Below are 17,121 nucleotides of genomic sequence, written 5' to 3'. Positions count from 1 at the left end.
GAAACCTTTGGGAGCTGCTGCTAGTCAGTGCAGGCAATACTGAGATAGGTGAACCAATGGTCTGACTCAGTATATGAAGGAATCTTATGTTCCTAACAGAAAAGGGAATTTCAGCATATGCAGGTTTTTCTACTATACTGTGATGGGAGGAAGTGCACTGTTTGGAATACTTCGTTTTACAAGGTTTAGGAGCCCTGTTTTTCATTGAAGCAGGTAGTACTAAGGGTGTTTTTTTTGTGTGTGTGAATGCATTTCAGTAAGAGCCAAAAGCAATTGTCTCAGCAGAATAGTTGAAACGGAGTGGGTCTATTCAAAAGCCATGAAAGCCAGCTTTTGGTGATTAGGCTCTAGTATCCCTCTTGTTCCATTAGTTTGGTGGTTTTCAATGTTCCTGTATTTGAGAAACCCCTTTCCCATTTATTTATTTTTGCTGGTGAGCAAAAGTAGATTGTGTGTTAAAGTAGATTTTGGAAAATGGGGCACAGATTTCTCCTTAGGCTTGCTTTACTCATGGTACAGAAAGGGGTGCTAGAAATTGTATTTTATCACTTCAGACTGCAGGTGGGGTTGCCATTTTTTATGCTCCTGCATGTAAAAATGTTCCCTGCAAGAAGAACACCAGCAAGTTGAGAAGAAAAGGACTACTATCTACCACAACACTTTTGTTTGCTGCTTTAGCTTTTAACTGTGGAGCATTCAAAACTTCGTTGCCCAACTTCCAGTCTGAAGTGGTACAATCCATTCTGCTTCCTCAGAACTCATACCCCCTTAGTCGCAGACTATTGAGTGGTATTCAGCTAAGTTTTACTTAGAATAGAACCACTGAAATGAATGAACATGATTAAGACCTGTCCATTAATTTCAATAGGTCTACTCTGAGTGAAATGTAATTGACTATTACTACTGTACTTTGTAAATGGGACACGGGTGGCACTGTGGGTTAAACCACAGAGCCTAGGGCTTGCTGATCAGAAGGTCGGCGGTTCGAATCCCCGCGACGGGGTGAGCTCCTGTTGCTCGGTCCCTGCTCCTGCCAACCTAGCAGTTCGAAAGCACGTCAAAGTGCAAGTAGATAAATAGGTATTGCTCCAGTAAAAAGGTAAACGGCGTTTCCGTGCGCTGCTCTGGTTCGCCAGAAGTGGCTTAGTCATATACGCCAACTCCCTCGGCCAGTAAAGTGAGATGAGCGCCGCAACCCCAAAGTCGTCCACGTCTGGACCTAATGATCAGGGGTCCCTTTATCTTTACCTTTACTGTACTTTGTGTTCTGATGATACACACATGTACTGCAGCAGGCACCAGCTCTTTTAAAATGGTGTTTGCCATGTTTGTTTTTATAATTTGTGTTTGTTTTTTCAATTTACTTGTATTTAAACAATTTAAAATCCTAATTAATCAGTATGCCATTTTAATTAACAAAAGTTTTAAAATTGATTGAAGCTCTAGAATAAATGTGGAAGTATGTGTGATCTTTTCAGTTTTGTTTCTGGTTTTGGAAGATGAGAGAGTATTTTCAATGAAGTATATGCTAGAAAGACAATGGTTGTGGAAATTGGTGTAATTTTCATGTTTTTATTTTCGCATTGAACTGTGAGTTTGGTAGTGTATGAGCATCAAATGTGATTTATTTCTGATTAAAATGTGCAAATTTGTGGTTGCTATGTATGTTATAGTTGCATTTGTAAATTTGTGGTTGATGTTCTGTTCCTGCACAAGAGCTGCTGAGAACGTGAGGCTGTCTGTGTGTGCGCACGCACGTTTTGCTGAGCTTGGCATAGTCATGCTAGCACATCTTTAAACCGACTAAATTAAATGGCATGTGTCTGCAGAAGTGAGCTAATACTATCACCATGTCTTATTTCTGCCTGCTTAATGCTCTCACAGAGAGTGGAAATCTCCACTGCTGAAGATGGGAAAGAACATATTCATTTGACATCCGGGTGTTCTGCCTTTATACACCATCCATCTCTGTGTATCTTTCTCCCCCTCTCTTTTATAGGGCAGATGGTTTACCCCATGTAGTTTGCTTCATTGAGACTTTGTTGGCATGTCAAGCTGTACGAGGGCTGCCTCTGCTTCCATCTCCTCCTCCTCTCCTCCTCCTCTCTGTGTATATATGGAGGGGTTTCCTCCGAATAGTACAGCCCAGACAGAAGGTAGAAGGGAGAGGATTGCTCTTCACCTGCTTATCAGACGAGGTTCACCATTACCCGGAAGTTCTTCCTTGTAAGGAGGTGGGGGTCTTTTCTCCCCTTGATGCAGTAAGCACCCCCACCTCCTTTTTACTGCTTCCATGGGGTTTGTTTGAGAGGAGTCCACAGAGATGGAGAGATGCCTCCCCGCGGGCGCTAGCCCAAACCTTATACACTTGGGTAAGGAGGGGGTGGTCTAGGGATGGTTTTTGTTCCCTGAATGATGGGTGGGTAGTAAGAAGAGAGATCGCAAAAAGAGGAGGGGGTCTGGGCGGCTTTTGTGCATGTGACTACAGTATGTCTGGATGAATCGCCGTGCTGAGCACTGTTGGGAGTATTGGTGGTTGGAGTAGAAAATGGATCCGGCCGGGGATTTATGTTATTATCTAAAGTACCAATACTTAGAAATTAAATTATTTGAAATCAACACGACTTAGTTCCTAGAAAATATGTGCAGCCTTGAGGTATCAATTAGTCCCCCCCCCCCCCAGGTTTGGGGTGATTTAATCTGTGAGTGGTATTTGGTGTTCAAAAGACAGGTGTGTGGGGGGTCACGATGGATGGAATTTCTTTGTTGGGTGAGTCATGTGCTCAAAAATGATGAGGCAGGGAGGAACGATAGAGCTGGAATTTTATACTGATATTTTATTTAGCATGTGGAGGAAAGAGGCAGAGTACGTGTGTATAGAATTCCAATGGACCAGATAGGGGAAGAGAAGAAAGCCTCTTCTTAAATTATTTGTGGCTTTTACTCTCATTGTTCCACAATGTCCTATTAACCACATGCCTAAAAACCCCCTCTGTTTTCCCTTTTGTATGTGCTTTCTATTATTGTTTGTTTGCATCTACCCTCCTGTGTTGTGGTATCAACCTCATTCTGCTGGATTTTTTTTTAAAAGACCTTTTGTGTGTGGCTGTGTAGTTCCTCCACCCCTAGGAATTTTGCAGACTGGATTCATCAGTGGGGTTTTTTCCTCATAGAGGGGAGAGTGTATATGTAGATTGTGTTTGTTTTAAAATAACTGTGGCTACAATACTAAACACACTTCCTGGGGGAATATCCTCCACGGGACATCCTGGGACTTTCTTCTGAGTAAACATGCATAGGATTGTGCTGTTTGAGTAATTTAGCTTTGTTGGTGAAATATTTCAATTGGGATGGGGGGGGGGGGAGTTGATCAGCACTTCCATCTGGGACATCTCTCCTTGTCTGATCACCCAAGTTAAATATATAGTTCCTTTGCTTTCCTTAGATGGATTTTTATTAATTGTTCTTCAGAACCATTGCAGCTGTTTGTCTGTTCTGTACCTTATATCATGTTATTTTTTGATACTTTAATATCCAGCTGCCTTTAGGTTGCATTTGAAATGAAAGTCATGTAATAGTAGGGACAAATAGGTTGGTGAGTGCTTTCTGCATACTTTTGTTGTGCATTAAAAAGTATCAATCAGACAAACCCAGGTTTCCTAGTTGTATTATGAAATTTTGCTCATGGTTTGAGACTGTTAAAAAAAGGCATTTAAATATATCCTGCAGCTATCTAGGTTCCTGGTTTAGTTCCTGTTGCCAGCAGAAAGGTAAGAACTTGGGAGCTGAGCAGCAGATTTTATTATCTGGGTCATGAAAGTGGAAATAAAGTCCCCCGTGACTTGGAATTTTGGCTGCTAGATATCCATTTGCCTCAGAAAGGTGCAATGCATAGATCAAGATTCCATTAAGCTCTTGTTGCTTTGGCAGTATGGAAGGATCTCTGGCAATAGGGTGGTGGTGGTGGGGTCCCTCAGAGGGTGTTGCTGTTGCAGAATTCTGTGATTTAATCACACCACTCATCAGAAGGAGCCCTCTGTCCCCTGTTCATGAGTTTATTGCTAGTGTCTGCAATTATGAGTTTAAAAAAATACAAGGCTCCTTAGAACAGAACCTGAAAGCAGAAACAATTCAGATTATTTTAAGTTACTGTTGAAATGTACATTTTAAATAAAAGTCATGTAGAGTTCCAACAGTTCTTAAAAAAAATATTAGCCAGCTGTTATTTGTGTGCGTATCTTTCGGGAGCATAGCAGACAGTTTTGACTTGTAGCTGAACCCAAACACTGCTGTTGGTCAAAGACCAAGACTCCTTAAAAGAGGTTGGGTCCCTTACTGAATAGTTTAAGCATCAGAGACTATGCATTTCAGCACTAGCCTGGTAGCCATGGGCAACAAGGAATTCCATGTAGGTGAGTGAGATGGAGTGCTTTGTCCCTTTTCTGCAGCCAGCATAGAAACACAACAGACTGCAGAAGGGATCAAACTCATCATCACTCGTCAGCTAGCCCCAAGTAGGTTAGTATACATTTCTCCTTTTTGCATTCTTATAGCTTTTGTGGATTTCTTTACAAGGTTGTATTATTTTGGAGAGTTAACAACAATTTTACCTAATTTAGTATCTTATCCATCTTTTTAATTTATTTGTGGGTGACTTTTAAAAAGTGGCAGCAAATGACTCCTATTGAAACCTGAGGCAGTTAGAACAGGACCAGAAAGGGACCAGAGCTCCCTTTATCAACCCTATTAAGCTAGATAAGCTTGGATTTTGTGTAAAATTTAAGAGAACTGTTCTGTTTCTTGGACCTAGTAGTAAACCCTAACTCTAGACTTTGTACCTCTCTCAAAATAAGAGGTGGGCATTCCTTCCCTCCATAGGCATGGTTAGTTCTGGACTTCTCCTTGAGTGTTGGGCAGGAGATTGCTTTGGGATTATTGTTTTAGTTTTGTATGCTGCCTTTTTGCTTCCTATAGTCACTTCTCAATATCCAACATGATATGGATTCTTCCCTTTTTTAATATACCTGCCTTCTGAGCCATAGTAGGTGATGCTAGCAGTTTTTATTTTGCCTAAAGTATGGAGGAACATTGAGTAAAAGAGACAGTCAAAGATTGAATTCGAAGTATAGGTAGTTCTGTGAACATTGTGATCAAATATGGAGGACCAAATCACACTTCTGATAGTACAGATAGAGAAAGCATTGCTTTTAAGTCAGGGTTCCTGGTTTGTCTTATGTTTCTTTTCTACTGGCTAGAATATGTAGATTTAGCATAGTTACAATGCTTGCTTACTGATCATAATGAATATAGTACTATCTGTTTAAACTCTCCTAAATGCCTTAAACAGCTTTTTCCTAATTTGCAGATGAACTTTTCCCAGTCCTGAATATAGCTTGAGTATACAGTATGCCGCTTTGTCAAATGATCAGCTACAAAGTCACAGCTGTTCTCTATTCCAAGAGTAGCAGACATTTTAAATGTTAAATCATTTTTTTCTGCATAGGTGAGGTTGAGACATTTCCTTGACATTTCTGAAGTCTATGTTATGTTCAAGAGTTGATATTCTGGCAGATGCTGCATTTGTAACACTTCTGGCTCTTCCCATGCCTTGTCCAGGGTTTTCAACGTAGTCTTTAAGAATGAACACATGGGAAGATAGCTTTTGCATATTGTGAAGAAAGCGTACTGGAGAAAATCTTTTGGGTGAAATCCAGTTCAAGCGGAACAGCTTTCAATCCAGCTGAGGAGTCTGCTAACATAAGAGAAGGGAAGGTGATTTTTGCTGATTTTCTCTTTCCTACTGCAGCCTCCTGCAGCACCTTCCACACTATTCTGGAGGGTCACCCAACAGTTTGGAACAAATTTTCAACAGGCATGGTGGAAAGGGCAAATTGTCAAAAATCACCTCTCCTTGCTTAGTAGACACCTCAGGTGGGTCAAAAGCCATTCTATGAGCAAAATGGCAACGTTTTATTTCACCCTTTGTTTTTAGAAACATTAATGATGATGATGATGATGATGATGATGATAATGGAGTTTTAAAAGAACAAAATACCCTGTGATTTCATCTTCTTCTTCTTCTTCCCATAAAATATTAATAGTCATTTAGATAGTGCTTTCTTAGTGTTGAGCCTTCTTTCTATATGTTATCAAAGTTATTCTAATAAAGATGAGGGGCTGAAGTTGAGTCTTCTCAGCAGCCACCCAGTGAGTTCATGGCTAAGGTTTGCTCCTGGCTTGCATCTAAAACCCTTAGTTCCTATGCTGCTGCTGCTGCTTTCATTCATGCTGGACAGCTTATTTAAAGTGGCTTAAGCTTCAATCACTTTTTGACTTAGCCAAAAACCAATCCTACATCTAATTTCTGGCTAACAGCTACTATACATCTATGTTCATAGCTTGTCTGATTGTGGAAGGTAGCCAAAACTTGTGAGCTGGCTCTTTTTAACTTTATAGATGTGCTGATTTGTTAACCAGAATCTCTATTTTTCTCTGTCAGTAAAACTGTAACCTCTTCCATCTATGAATGCTGTTTTGAAACAAAGTTCAGCATCAACTATGACTGTTGTTTCCTCATCAGAGACTTACAAGTAGGAACCAATGTAGAAATCATTTTGATGCTAAGGCAATTTCAGTTACTGTGGTTGTTAGAGATTTGTTTCTGACACTGAATGTGTTGATCATTTGTATTATAATTGTATGGCCAAGCCCACCCATCAAACTTCCTCAAAAGAAAATTTTCCGGACTGGCCTTTCTCATCCGTCATAGAGGACACAGAGATCTCAGATCTCTTTATTGCAACCCTTCCTCCACCCTGCAAAGTTTTATACCCATGATAGCTAGAGACTCTGTTCCAAAATATTTATGTGCATTATTCAGATTACAGATAGGATTAATCTTATAACTGAATCTGTTCTATTAGATGGCTAAGGTTTTGAAGAATCATGGATCAGGGAAGGGGAATCTGCTGTCTGGCCATTTGTTACCCTGCCCAAGTTTCTTTAATGTGAGTCAGAAGTTAATCCAGAAGCATTCAGTGCCAGAAGAGATATGATGGATTAGATAGTCATAGGTGGAAACAGCATTATTATTGTTTTTCTGCATAGAGTTGAATGGGACCTTGAGGATCACCCAGTTGAAGTCTCTGCAATGGTAGGTTTCCATTGTTCTGCCATTTTTTTTAAGGTTAAGGAAGATGATTGCATAACTTCTCTGGACGACTCATTCTAGTGCCCAACTATTTTTATAATATGGAAGAGTTTTCAGATATCCATCTTCAGCCTACTGCAACTCAAGCCTGTTACTCCCTCTTCTCATTGGCAGCCATATTTAAAATATATGTTTATTGGCATATTTTATAAAATATGGTTACCAATGCTAGATAGCATTACTTTAGCCCTGTTTAGGGAAGTTTTTAATGTTTGATGTTTTATTGTGTTTTTCATACTCTGTTGGGAGCCACCTAGAGTGGCTTGGGCAGCCCAGTCAGATGGGCAGCATACAAATAATAAAATTACTATTATTATTATTAGCTGAGACCTAAGCAGTGCTAAGCAAGGTCAGTATTGCTGCTTCCTATGGCTTAAATATAGCATTATGTTAAAGGAGATGAACCCAAAATGGCATAGTAGATGCGTTTTTTGGCAATCCTGTCTACTGCTGACTTGCTTTCAGTTGTGGCCAATTATAACCTTGGCCATTCTCCACTGTATTCAAGTCTAGATACTTTCTTCTATTTTGTTTTAAGTATTTTCCTCCCAAGTTGTAGCTGTTAAATTGCATTTTATTACTTTAAGACAAGACAGATAGCCAGTGCTTTCTCTCAGTATTTTTTTATCTGTTCTACTAGTTTTAGTCTGGCTAATTTGTGGGCTCAGTGCATTGTAACCCAACCACATTCTCCATGGTTGGGATGACTAAAAGGTAAAACAAAACTGAACATTAAATTGCCCCCAACATTTCTGTGATCACATAGTCTTTGTTTTCTAAAATGACATTGTGAGCAAATGAAGTACCGGTAGTTGATTTAAAAAAGAACAAAAACAATGAACCTTTTTAAAACTAGCATTTGTGTATACAAGCTGGGGCTTCTCTGCAGTTAAGAGTCACCATGGGAATGTCACTGGCTCAGCTGGCTTTTGGCCTCAAGGGTGAACTGTTGATCATATGTCATATGTCTGCACCTGTTAGCATATTCGCTTAGTACCATTTTTGCTAATGACCTTGGCAGCAAAGTTGCACCTGTGAATTCATTCACATTTTGCCCCATCTTGTCTTTTTGGTGGTGCTGGGGTAGCTATTAATAACATTTATTGTTACAGAGTGAGCAGGTTGTTATGATTAATTTTCATAGCATATATGAATTTAGAATTTCTTTTAGCCTTTTGATTACATAAAGACAGCAGAGCTACATAAATGAGATATTGATAGAATTTCACTGGCTTCTTTGGTATAATGTATCCGCTGTGTTGATCTGAGTATCACTAATCATTTCCTAGCCATAACATGGTGGTGGCGGACCTGCTGGCAAAGGTTGCCACAAATCCTAGTTATTTTGAGACATTTTGTCAGATGATTTTTGAAAATCCAATTTAATAATGGCTTGATTATAGTTCTAGCTACATGTTTAGCAACAAGCTGAAAGACTTCTCAATATTTGGTGAAGCAAATACTTCTTTTTACAAACTTTTTTTTGTATTGTATGTTCTGCTATAGCTTAATAACACTGTCTTTAATAATGCTGTTTATCAGCCACCTAAGACAGAAGGCTTGCCGATCAGAAGGTCGGTGGTTTGAATCCCCGTGATGGGGTGTGCTCCCATTGTTCAGTCCTGGCTCCTGCCCACCTTGCAGTTCAAAAGCACGTCAAATTGCAAGTAGATAGATAGGTACTGCTCCAGCGGGAAGGTAAATGGTGTTTCCGTGCGCTGCTCTGGTTCGCCAGAAGCAGCTTAGTCATGTTGGCCACATAACCCGGAAGCTGTACGCTGGCTCCCTCGACCAGTAAAGCGAGATGAGCGCTGCAACCTCAGAGTTGTCCAGGACTGGACCTAATGGTCAGGGGTCCCTTTACCTTTACCTTTACCTTTAAGACAGAAGTAGACTGACAAGTCTGTAATATCCTTGGTCTACCTTTAAAAAAACTGGCATTGCTTTGACTACCTTCCAGTTTAAATATATAACTTAGTGATAAGTCACATACTTTTTGTAAAAGATCAGCAATTTCATACTTGAGTTCCTTTTAACTCTGGGTGAATGCCATCCAGCTTCAATAAGTTGCCAGTTTTGAACTTGACAATCAGTACTAAAACCACATCTAAAAATATTTGACATAGTTAGTCTGATGCAATCCGCCAACACAGTTGTTCAGGTACAGGTAGCTCTCCAAAAGTTTCTTCAGTAAAGACAGAATTCATTTAGACTCCAGTACAATTTTCTTATCCATCTTCAGCACATTTATTTATTTATTTATTTATTTCATTTCATTTCATTTCATTTCATTTCATTTATATCTCATTCTCAGAGGAGCTCAAGGAGGCACACACAGTTCCCTCATTCCCATTTTATACTCACAGAAATTCCTGTGAGATAGATTAGGCTGAAAGATGGTGACAAACCCCAGATCACCCCATAAACTTTCTGGTTGAGTGGGAATTTGAACCCTGGTCCCCCAGTCCTAGTCCACCGCTGTTAATCAGCACTCCACTGGCTCCTTTTAATGGCTTGTCATTTGATGATTCTACTGTCCCTAGTTTCCTGCTTGGGATAAACCACACTTCCGCAGCCTGGTGTCCTCCAGGACTATTTATGAGATTACTAAAAAGGAAGGTTGCTTTTTATTTCTGAGTCTTTGAAATATACTTCAACGGAATATTTTTACCTGGTCTGTAATTATGAAATGTTGCTCAAAAGTGAACTGAGATTGTTGACGGAAAAGAATGCTTTAACTCATGGTTGCTTTGTGAGATAGTTCAAATATTTGTTTTCTTTCCCCCTCCCTTGTGTTATATTTCTTCCCATATTGAAAGCTCACATTCAGAATATGCTTTCACAAAGGAATATTTATTTAGCAGGGACCAGATACTTTTTGTCTTTAAAAGATGCTCAGGAGAACTGCAAAATAGTTTCCCGTAGACATGCTGTGATAATAGCTTCATAGGAGCCTTCTGTCAGGTACATTCTACTTAGCTGCTGAATGAACCACGAGGTTTCAGCTAGCTCTGTTTAAAATGAATACATTGTCTTCCCTACTTCCCCAAGATTAAACTTTGATAAAACAGCATGGTTGGACTGAATTATTTCAGAAACAAATTATATATTTAAAAGCCTTTGATGAGCTGGTTACAAAGTAAGGTGAAGGGAAGCCAAGTAGATGTGCCTTTGTTGCAGTACAGTACATATTTGTAAATAAACTTGGCATATGACTGCAAGTATCTAGAGGGTTTTAAAGGGAGTCCATTAACTCATCCATTTGCTTGAAGCTTTGTTGTTGTTGTATGCTAGCTGATTAAATGCATTTCCATTGAACAATTGATTTTTTTCTTTTTTACATTTGAAAGCTGTTAAAAAAAGCCTCAAAACCGCATTCAAAATCCCAAGCACAGTGGCCACAGTGCTACCTTCATAATACAACATGCTAGCAGGAAATACCAGTTTATCCGGACTTAATTATTAAGCATCCACAATGCACATTCATAACATGAGAATAGAAGTACTTCTTTCAGTTAATTTATAAGGAGCAATTGTGGTAAGGGCAGGACATAAGGGGAGTGGTGTCTAAGAAAAGCTGCTAGTTGGTTTCTGTTGTTCTGAGGCAGCATATGTCAATTTAGATACATACACTGCCTCAGATAAATGGCAGTACAGTATTAGGATTTTTGATCAACAGACTGGGGGTTCTGTTCCTTGCTCCCTTGTATGACCCAGTGGAAGCAATATGATTCCTGTGTGTGTATGTACATACTTCCTAATTTCTTTCTGTTTGAAAGTTTTTTGCATGGAGGTAGGCTTGAAAAAATGTTTTTATATAGTGTGAGGCCACAATATTCACTGGCCTTTCTAAGCATCCAATAAGAATTGGAATTTTGATATTTGTTTAGGTGAATGCAGTACTTTGTAATACAAATAATAAAGTGAGAGATGACCAACAGGAAAGGTGTATTTGAGAATGTTAGCATTAGTTCGGCTTTGGCAACTGAGTGAACTAATTTACAATAGTTGAGTAGGAGGGGAGGAGAGATACTTAGGTCAGCAAGTTCTTTTTGTACGTCAAACAATCAGTGCTTTTGTATACAGTATACTTGATGTAACAGAATATATTGAAGCCATTATTGTGTATGATTTGATCTATATTGCATGTAACTCTCATTGAGTTTAAAGCAATAATAAAGTTTCAGCAAAAAAAGAGGAAGAGCAAATAGGTTTGTGTTGCTGGGATTAAGGAAAACCAGATTAATTAAGTGAAAGCTGCGTTTTTGGTGGCTGGCTGCTTCGTATTTCACTTTCTAAAATGATCCTGTTTTCCCTCCCCTCCTTCTTGTTACAGGTTGCCATGGGAATCTTATGATAATCTGAGAGGAAATAAGTCCTGGTAACATTGCCGTTACTCATGATGTGCCTGAAGTGAAGAGGGAAGGGAAACACTTAACATATCCAAGTGCCAAGGCTCTGCTGTGTCATGGCTACGGACTCTGGTGAATCAGCCAGCACAGAGGAATCAGAGAAACCTGATGGAGTCTCTTTGGAAGGTAGGGACTCCTCTGCTGTTGCCCCTTTGACCATGGAGACCAGGACCAAAGAGGATGTCAACACACCTGCCTCTGGGGCAACTACAGAGAGGAAAAGGTTTTTCCGAAAGAGTGTGGAGATAATGGAGGATGAAAAGGCCTTGGAACCCACTCCAAAGGATGAACAGGAGCAGTTTGTGGTGGGTGACCAGAGGGTGGCTCATCTTTCTTCCAGCGGTCTGGTGGCAGGCCAGGAGGCCAGATGTGAACATGGCTCGAAGGTGAATTTGGAAGCTTCTAAGGAAAGAACCAAGAAAGAAATAGAAGAGGAGGCCGAGATGAAGGCTGTGGCTACATCGCCTGGAGGAAGGTTTCTGAAATTCGACATTGAGCTGGGGAGAGGGGCCTTCAAAACAGTGTTCAAGGGCCTGGACACAGAAACCTGGGTAGAAGTTGCTTGGTGTGAATTGCAGGTTAGTGTAGATGAGTTCCATCGGTCATTCATGTGTCTGTCTGGTGTTCAGAAGGGCTAACTTTGTCCAGCTTTTGAGAGGTACATTTTGGGATATCCAGAAACCAACATGACTAGAGTGGTCATACTGCAGAGGCTTCTAATGCAGGAACTAGCAACTTGTATGGCATCTTGAGAAAGCTGGCTTGCATTTTTTAAAAGAACAAGTTACTAGTCTTCATTGTTACAGATAATAATATACAGTGGTACCTCGGGTTACATATGCTTCAGGTTACAGACGTTTCAGGTTACAGACTCCGCTAACCCAGAAATAGTACCTCGGGTTAAGAACTTTGCTTCAGGATGAGAACAGAAATCGTGCTCTGGCGGCACAGCAGCAGCGTGAGGCCCCATTAGCTAAAGTGGTGCTTCAGGTTAAGAACAGTTTCAGGTTAAGAATGGACCTCCGGAACGAATTAAGTACTTAACCCAAGGTACTACTGTATTGCTATTTCTGCTAAATTCTTAGAAGCCAGAGATAATCTGCAATTGTTGGGCCACAGGTCTTTCCACTACTTCTGCCTCCTGCACTTCATTGCCACTTCTGAACTATTAACAATTTTGACACCTTTTACTCAGTTCATGTCATAAACTGGGAAAACATCCAATCATGCAGTGCTTACCCCCTCCCAAATAGATAAACTGCACCAAATAAAGTACACATGTTAAGTAAATTTATGCAAATTGTCAACAGAACTGGGTTTTGTTGTGGCTTCAGTACGTTTTTTAAAGCACTGAATTTCAGCACCCCTTGGCTACATTCCTTGCCTATGATAGGATCTCACCTGAGTTGGTATTACTTTATACAGACTTTTATAATGTATAATATTGTGAGTATCTCAGATAGCAAGGAATTTCTTTTTTTCACTAGTTCACAAACCAACTGACTAATCAATATTTATTTATAAGTAAGCACGGGAAATAATTGCTTATAAATACATGGTTTACATATGGTTTCTGAGTGGTTTCCTAAGCAGACACTATTAATGGGTGGTTTCCTCTAATTTAGGAGTTGAAGTATCATGTACCTTCAGACTATTATCTTAGTGGGATGTTCTCCCAGTGATGGAAGTATATGTCGAAATGTGGCCATAAAGTTGGAGTATACACTAATTGCTCAGGAAAGTGCTTGCCTCAATTTCCATTCTCAACTAGACATTGCCTACATTGCTTTCCCTTGCCCTCTTTGCTTTTGCCCTCTATCCATCTCTTGCTTCCATAGCTTCTGTCCTTTGCTATATCTTGACCCTTACTTTAGGCTCCTGCCTCCTCCTCCACTTCTGTTCTGTCCTATTCAGATAGAACTTGTCCCTAGGATTATTTTAGGAAAAGGCCTCATCAAATGTTGGCATCATGTGTATGGAAACATTACTGAGGGATGGATGAATAATGATGCAGAAGTAGCCAAATTGGTGTGTTCTAGATGTTGTTGGACTACAACTCCTATCATTTCCAACCATTAGCTGTGCTGCCTGAGGCAGATGGGAGCTGAAGTCCATTAACATAAGGGGAGCACTCTTAGCTACGTCTGGGTTCTTTAAAAAATTGCTTCTTCTTCTCCAGGTCTACTGTTGTCACTCACTTCTCTTTACAGACAGTAGTTCTGCTGATGTTGCTCATGCCTATGTGTCCACATTCATTCTTAAGTCTTTGCTTCCTTCCAGGTCTGTTAAACACCACCACTTTTGCCCCTTGGTTGCTATGCTTGCCAACAGGATAGAGCTGCAAGTGGGCCGTGGTGTTATGGCTGGTGTGAGTGTCACAAGATGCTTTTTTCCAAATGCAGGTGAAACCTTTTGTGTGCAGTTCATTTGTAGTGCTCTTTGCCAAGTTTCAGACAATATTCCTGCCACAGGATGACCAGTTTTTTAAAAAGGGAAAGGTTCCTGTAACTATGGGCGTAGCCAGGATTTATTGGGGGGGGGCAGGGCACCCATCTGCCATCATCCTCTGTCTGGCTCTGTCTAGCAGATTCAGAATGAAATGTCTCAACAACAGTTCTTTAAAATTACTTTAAATTACATCCCCCCTCTGACCGTAACAACAACAAATGTAAGCTATGAACTCTGCACCAATCTGAATTCTGAACTTGAATAAACTAAACTATATCATTGACAAAGCCTGAGGGCTTTCTGTGGTATAAATAGCCTGTGAGAAACTTCCACTTGTTTCTACACAGGCCCTGCAGGTGCTTGCTTTCAGGAGAAAATGCTGGAAACTATGAGAAGCTTCCAGAACCAAATTACCTGTGATGTGACTGGTCAGTTGGCAGAAGCCATGCCTATCGCTCAGTTGGATTGACAGTTGCATCGCTAGAAAGCGCCACAACATACATCATCCAAATGACCTCCGCGAGAATTTCAATTTCAAATATCCTGATTATTTCTACATTTACTAAAGTATTTTTATTTATTCACTTGATGGGGGGCCTGTAACTTTAATAGTTGTGTGTAAAAGGTGGCATTTTGGAAGGAGCAGGGATGACCAAAAACTCAAAACAATGAAAGATGCAGAAATTCTATTGTTTACATCTTGCCATTCTACCCACTTATGCCAGCAAAGCATTCTGGAGGTGGCAGCAAACAAGACACAAATAGACTTTGGGGTGAGGATATTAAAAAGGGACTAGACAAATTCCTGGTGAATGGGCCTATCAGAGGCTATTAGCCATTATAGCTTAAAGGAACTTCCAGGTTCAAAAACCTGTTGCTGAAGGAAAGTGGGAGAGCTGTTGCCTGCTAGCAAATTTCTTGGAAACAGATACTTGGCTACTCTGGGAAACAGGCTGCTTGACTAGGTGGGCCCTGATCCAGCAGGACTCTTACAATGTTTGGCATCTCTATTGTCAAAGGTAGTTTATTTACCTGTTCTGTAATAATAAACTGGATGTGGGGTTGGACCAGATGAAGAAGAGTTTGTTTGGATTTGATATCCCGCCTTTCACTCCCCTTCAGGAGTCTCAAAGCGGCTAACATTCTCCTTTCCCTTCCTCCCCCACAACAAACACTGTGAGGTGAGTGGTGCTGAGAGACTTCAAAGAAGTGTGACTGGCTCAAGGTCACCCAGCAGCTGCATGTGGAGGAGCAGGGAAGCGAACCCGGTTCACCAGATTACGAGACTACCGCTCTTAACCACTACACCACACTGGCTCTCATGAACCTCGGGGGGTCTCCCTTCCAACTTTCCAACTCTCTGATTCTATTGTGCCCCCATAGTTGTCCTGCTTTGGAACAGATAGACTGTAATAGAGGACTAAGCATATTATGTGAATAGCAGGTGAATGCATTAGAAAGACCATTCAGAGGGAAAGTACCATTTTAAAGCAAGCCGGGTCATTGCTTGCATTTTCTTTGTAATGGAAAATTGATTTGAGTAGCTATGATTCAAAAAACAGTGTGTGGTTGTTCCCTCACCCGCCCCCATATACCCATCAGTGGGTGGTGGAATAACTACTGAATGCCTAATAATTGGTTTAATCTCCTCCACAGCTAGTTTAGCCTAAGCTCATCAGAATTTTCCATGCCATGCATCTAAACAGCTCCTCTGCAGTGCTGGCTGAGTTTAAAGCAAAGCTTATGCTGTGCCATATTTGTAGCCTTATCAGTTACAACACTCATTGATCCAGCACCGCAATCTATATTCTTTCCTCCAGCATTGTCCTGAGCACATTAAAAGAGTAATTTAGCAGGGCTGTTTGTTTGGATACAATATCAAAACAATAAATACAATATGTGAGAATTTCAGGTGGTATGTTTGTTACTTAGACCTACTTTTAAATATATTTATTTCAAAGTAAGCCCTATTGGAAGCATCAGAATTAAACTTATTGTGTTTATGAAAAATGTTACTAGCTATATTTTTAACTCATTAATTACTGAATGAAAGTAAATTCTGGTCCTCAAGCTTAAGGAACGTGTTTGACCCCAGATCTTGGTTGTGAATCAACTCCAAGTATTGTTGGTCTGCAAAGCTTATATAGGCTCTTTTCTTAAAATATAGATGAAGGCATTTTAGCTCTGAACTCTTGCTGTGGTAGCAGATTCCATAGCTGGCCACCTCTCTGTGAAGAATGCTTTTGCTATCCCTGCCCAAATTGTTTAAGGGTAGAACATTGTCAGGAGACCTGGGTTTTATTCTTGGACTCGCTATTACATTGCTGTGGGACTGGAATGTATCCTTTTTCTGTGCCCCATCAATAAAAAGTGGATGACATATTTGCAGGAAGATGTAAGGCTTCTTGAAAAGTGCAGTATGAGAAGTGCTGCATAACCTTTAGTCAAATCTTTTGGTACTTGTGATCATTCTAGGGCTTAGAGATGATTAATGCTAGACTGCATCTGCTCGCTTTTGCTGGGGTTGCTTTAACTTTATCAGCCGTAATAACTCATTGCCCACTTTACTGTCAGAATCTATTTTAAATCCATCTCAAAGTTTGCCCCAGAAACTTTCCATGCTAATTCCTCTTTCCTTGTGTGCATTGCAGGTAAGGAAGTAATTAAGTCAAATATACATCCCAGCACTGACAAGATTAAAAGATGTTTTATACATGAATGTCAGACCTAGATCACTTCCAGATACAGTAGCCTGTTTATTGAGCATTTGTCCTGCTTTGTTTGCACATTTTCGGGGGGAGGTTAGATGAGATGGGCTGTTTATTGAGCTTTCGTTTGGAATGATTGATTTGCATAGAGGTTATATGACATTGCATCAAATGATTGCTCTCCCACACTTTTCAAAGCATTTTTCCATCACTTTTTTTTAGCTGCATTGTATTTTTATATTTTATTAACAGGTAGAGTTGGTTTTTATTGGAAATAATGAACTGCTCTGTGGAGGAAGTTCCTCAATAAGCAGGATATATTAAAATAAGTTTTTTTAAACTC

At 40.1% G+C, this 17,121-nt stretch overlaps 1 protein-coding gene across 21 annotated transcripts in view; it reads left to right on the top strand.

Moving 5' to 3' along the window:
* The window catches only part of WNK3 (WNK lysine deficient protein kinase 3), an 85,364-nt gene that overhangs the window by 3,240 nt on the left and 65,003 nt on the right, over positions 1-17,121 (top strand). For 18 of the 21 annotated variants that reach the window (XM_079959961.1, XM_079959957.1, XM_079959955.1 and 15 more), the window contains exons 1-2: positions 2,165-2,372; positions 11,547-12,200. In XM_079959961.1, the coding sequence (XP_079816087.1) occupies positions 11,679-12,200 (522 nt within the window). In that variant the 5' untranslated portion in view covers positions 2,165-2,372; positions 11,547-11,678. Of the gene's footprint in view, positions 1-2,164; positions 2,373-4,448; positions 4,519-11,546; positions 12,201-17,121 lie in introns of those variants that run through there. The other 3 variants (XM_079959959.1, XM_079959960.1, XM_079959956.1) reach the window with 2 other exon arrangements.

The sequence above is a fragment of the Podarcis cretensis genome, assembly GCF_951804945.1.
Source record: "Podarcis cretensis genome assembly, chromosome: 17".
In the NCBI taxonomy this organism is placed as follows: domain Eukaryota; kingdom Metazoa; phylum Chordata; class Lepidosauria; order Squamata; family Lacertidae; genus Podarcis; species Podarcis cretensis.
Note: the sequence above shows the minus strand (reverse complement) of the source record. Positions and strands in the feature narration are given on the sequence as shown.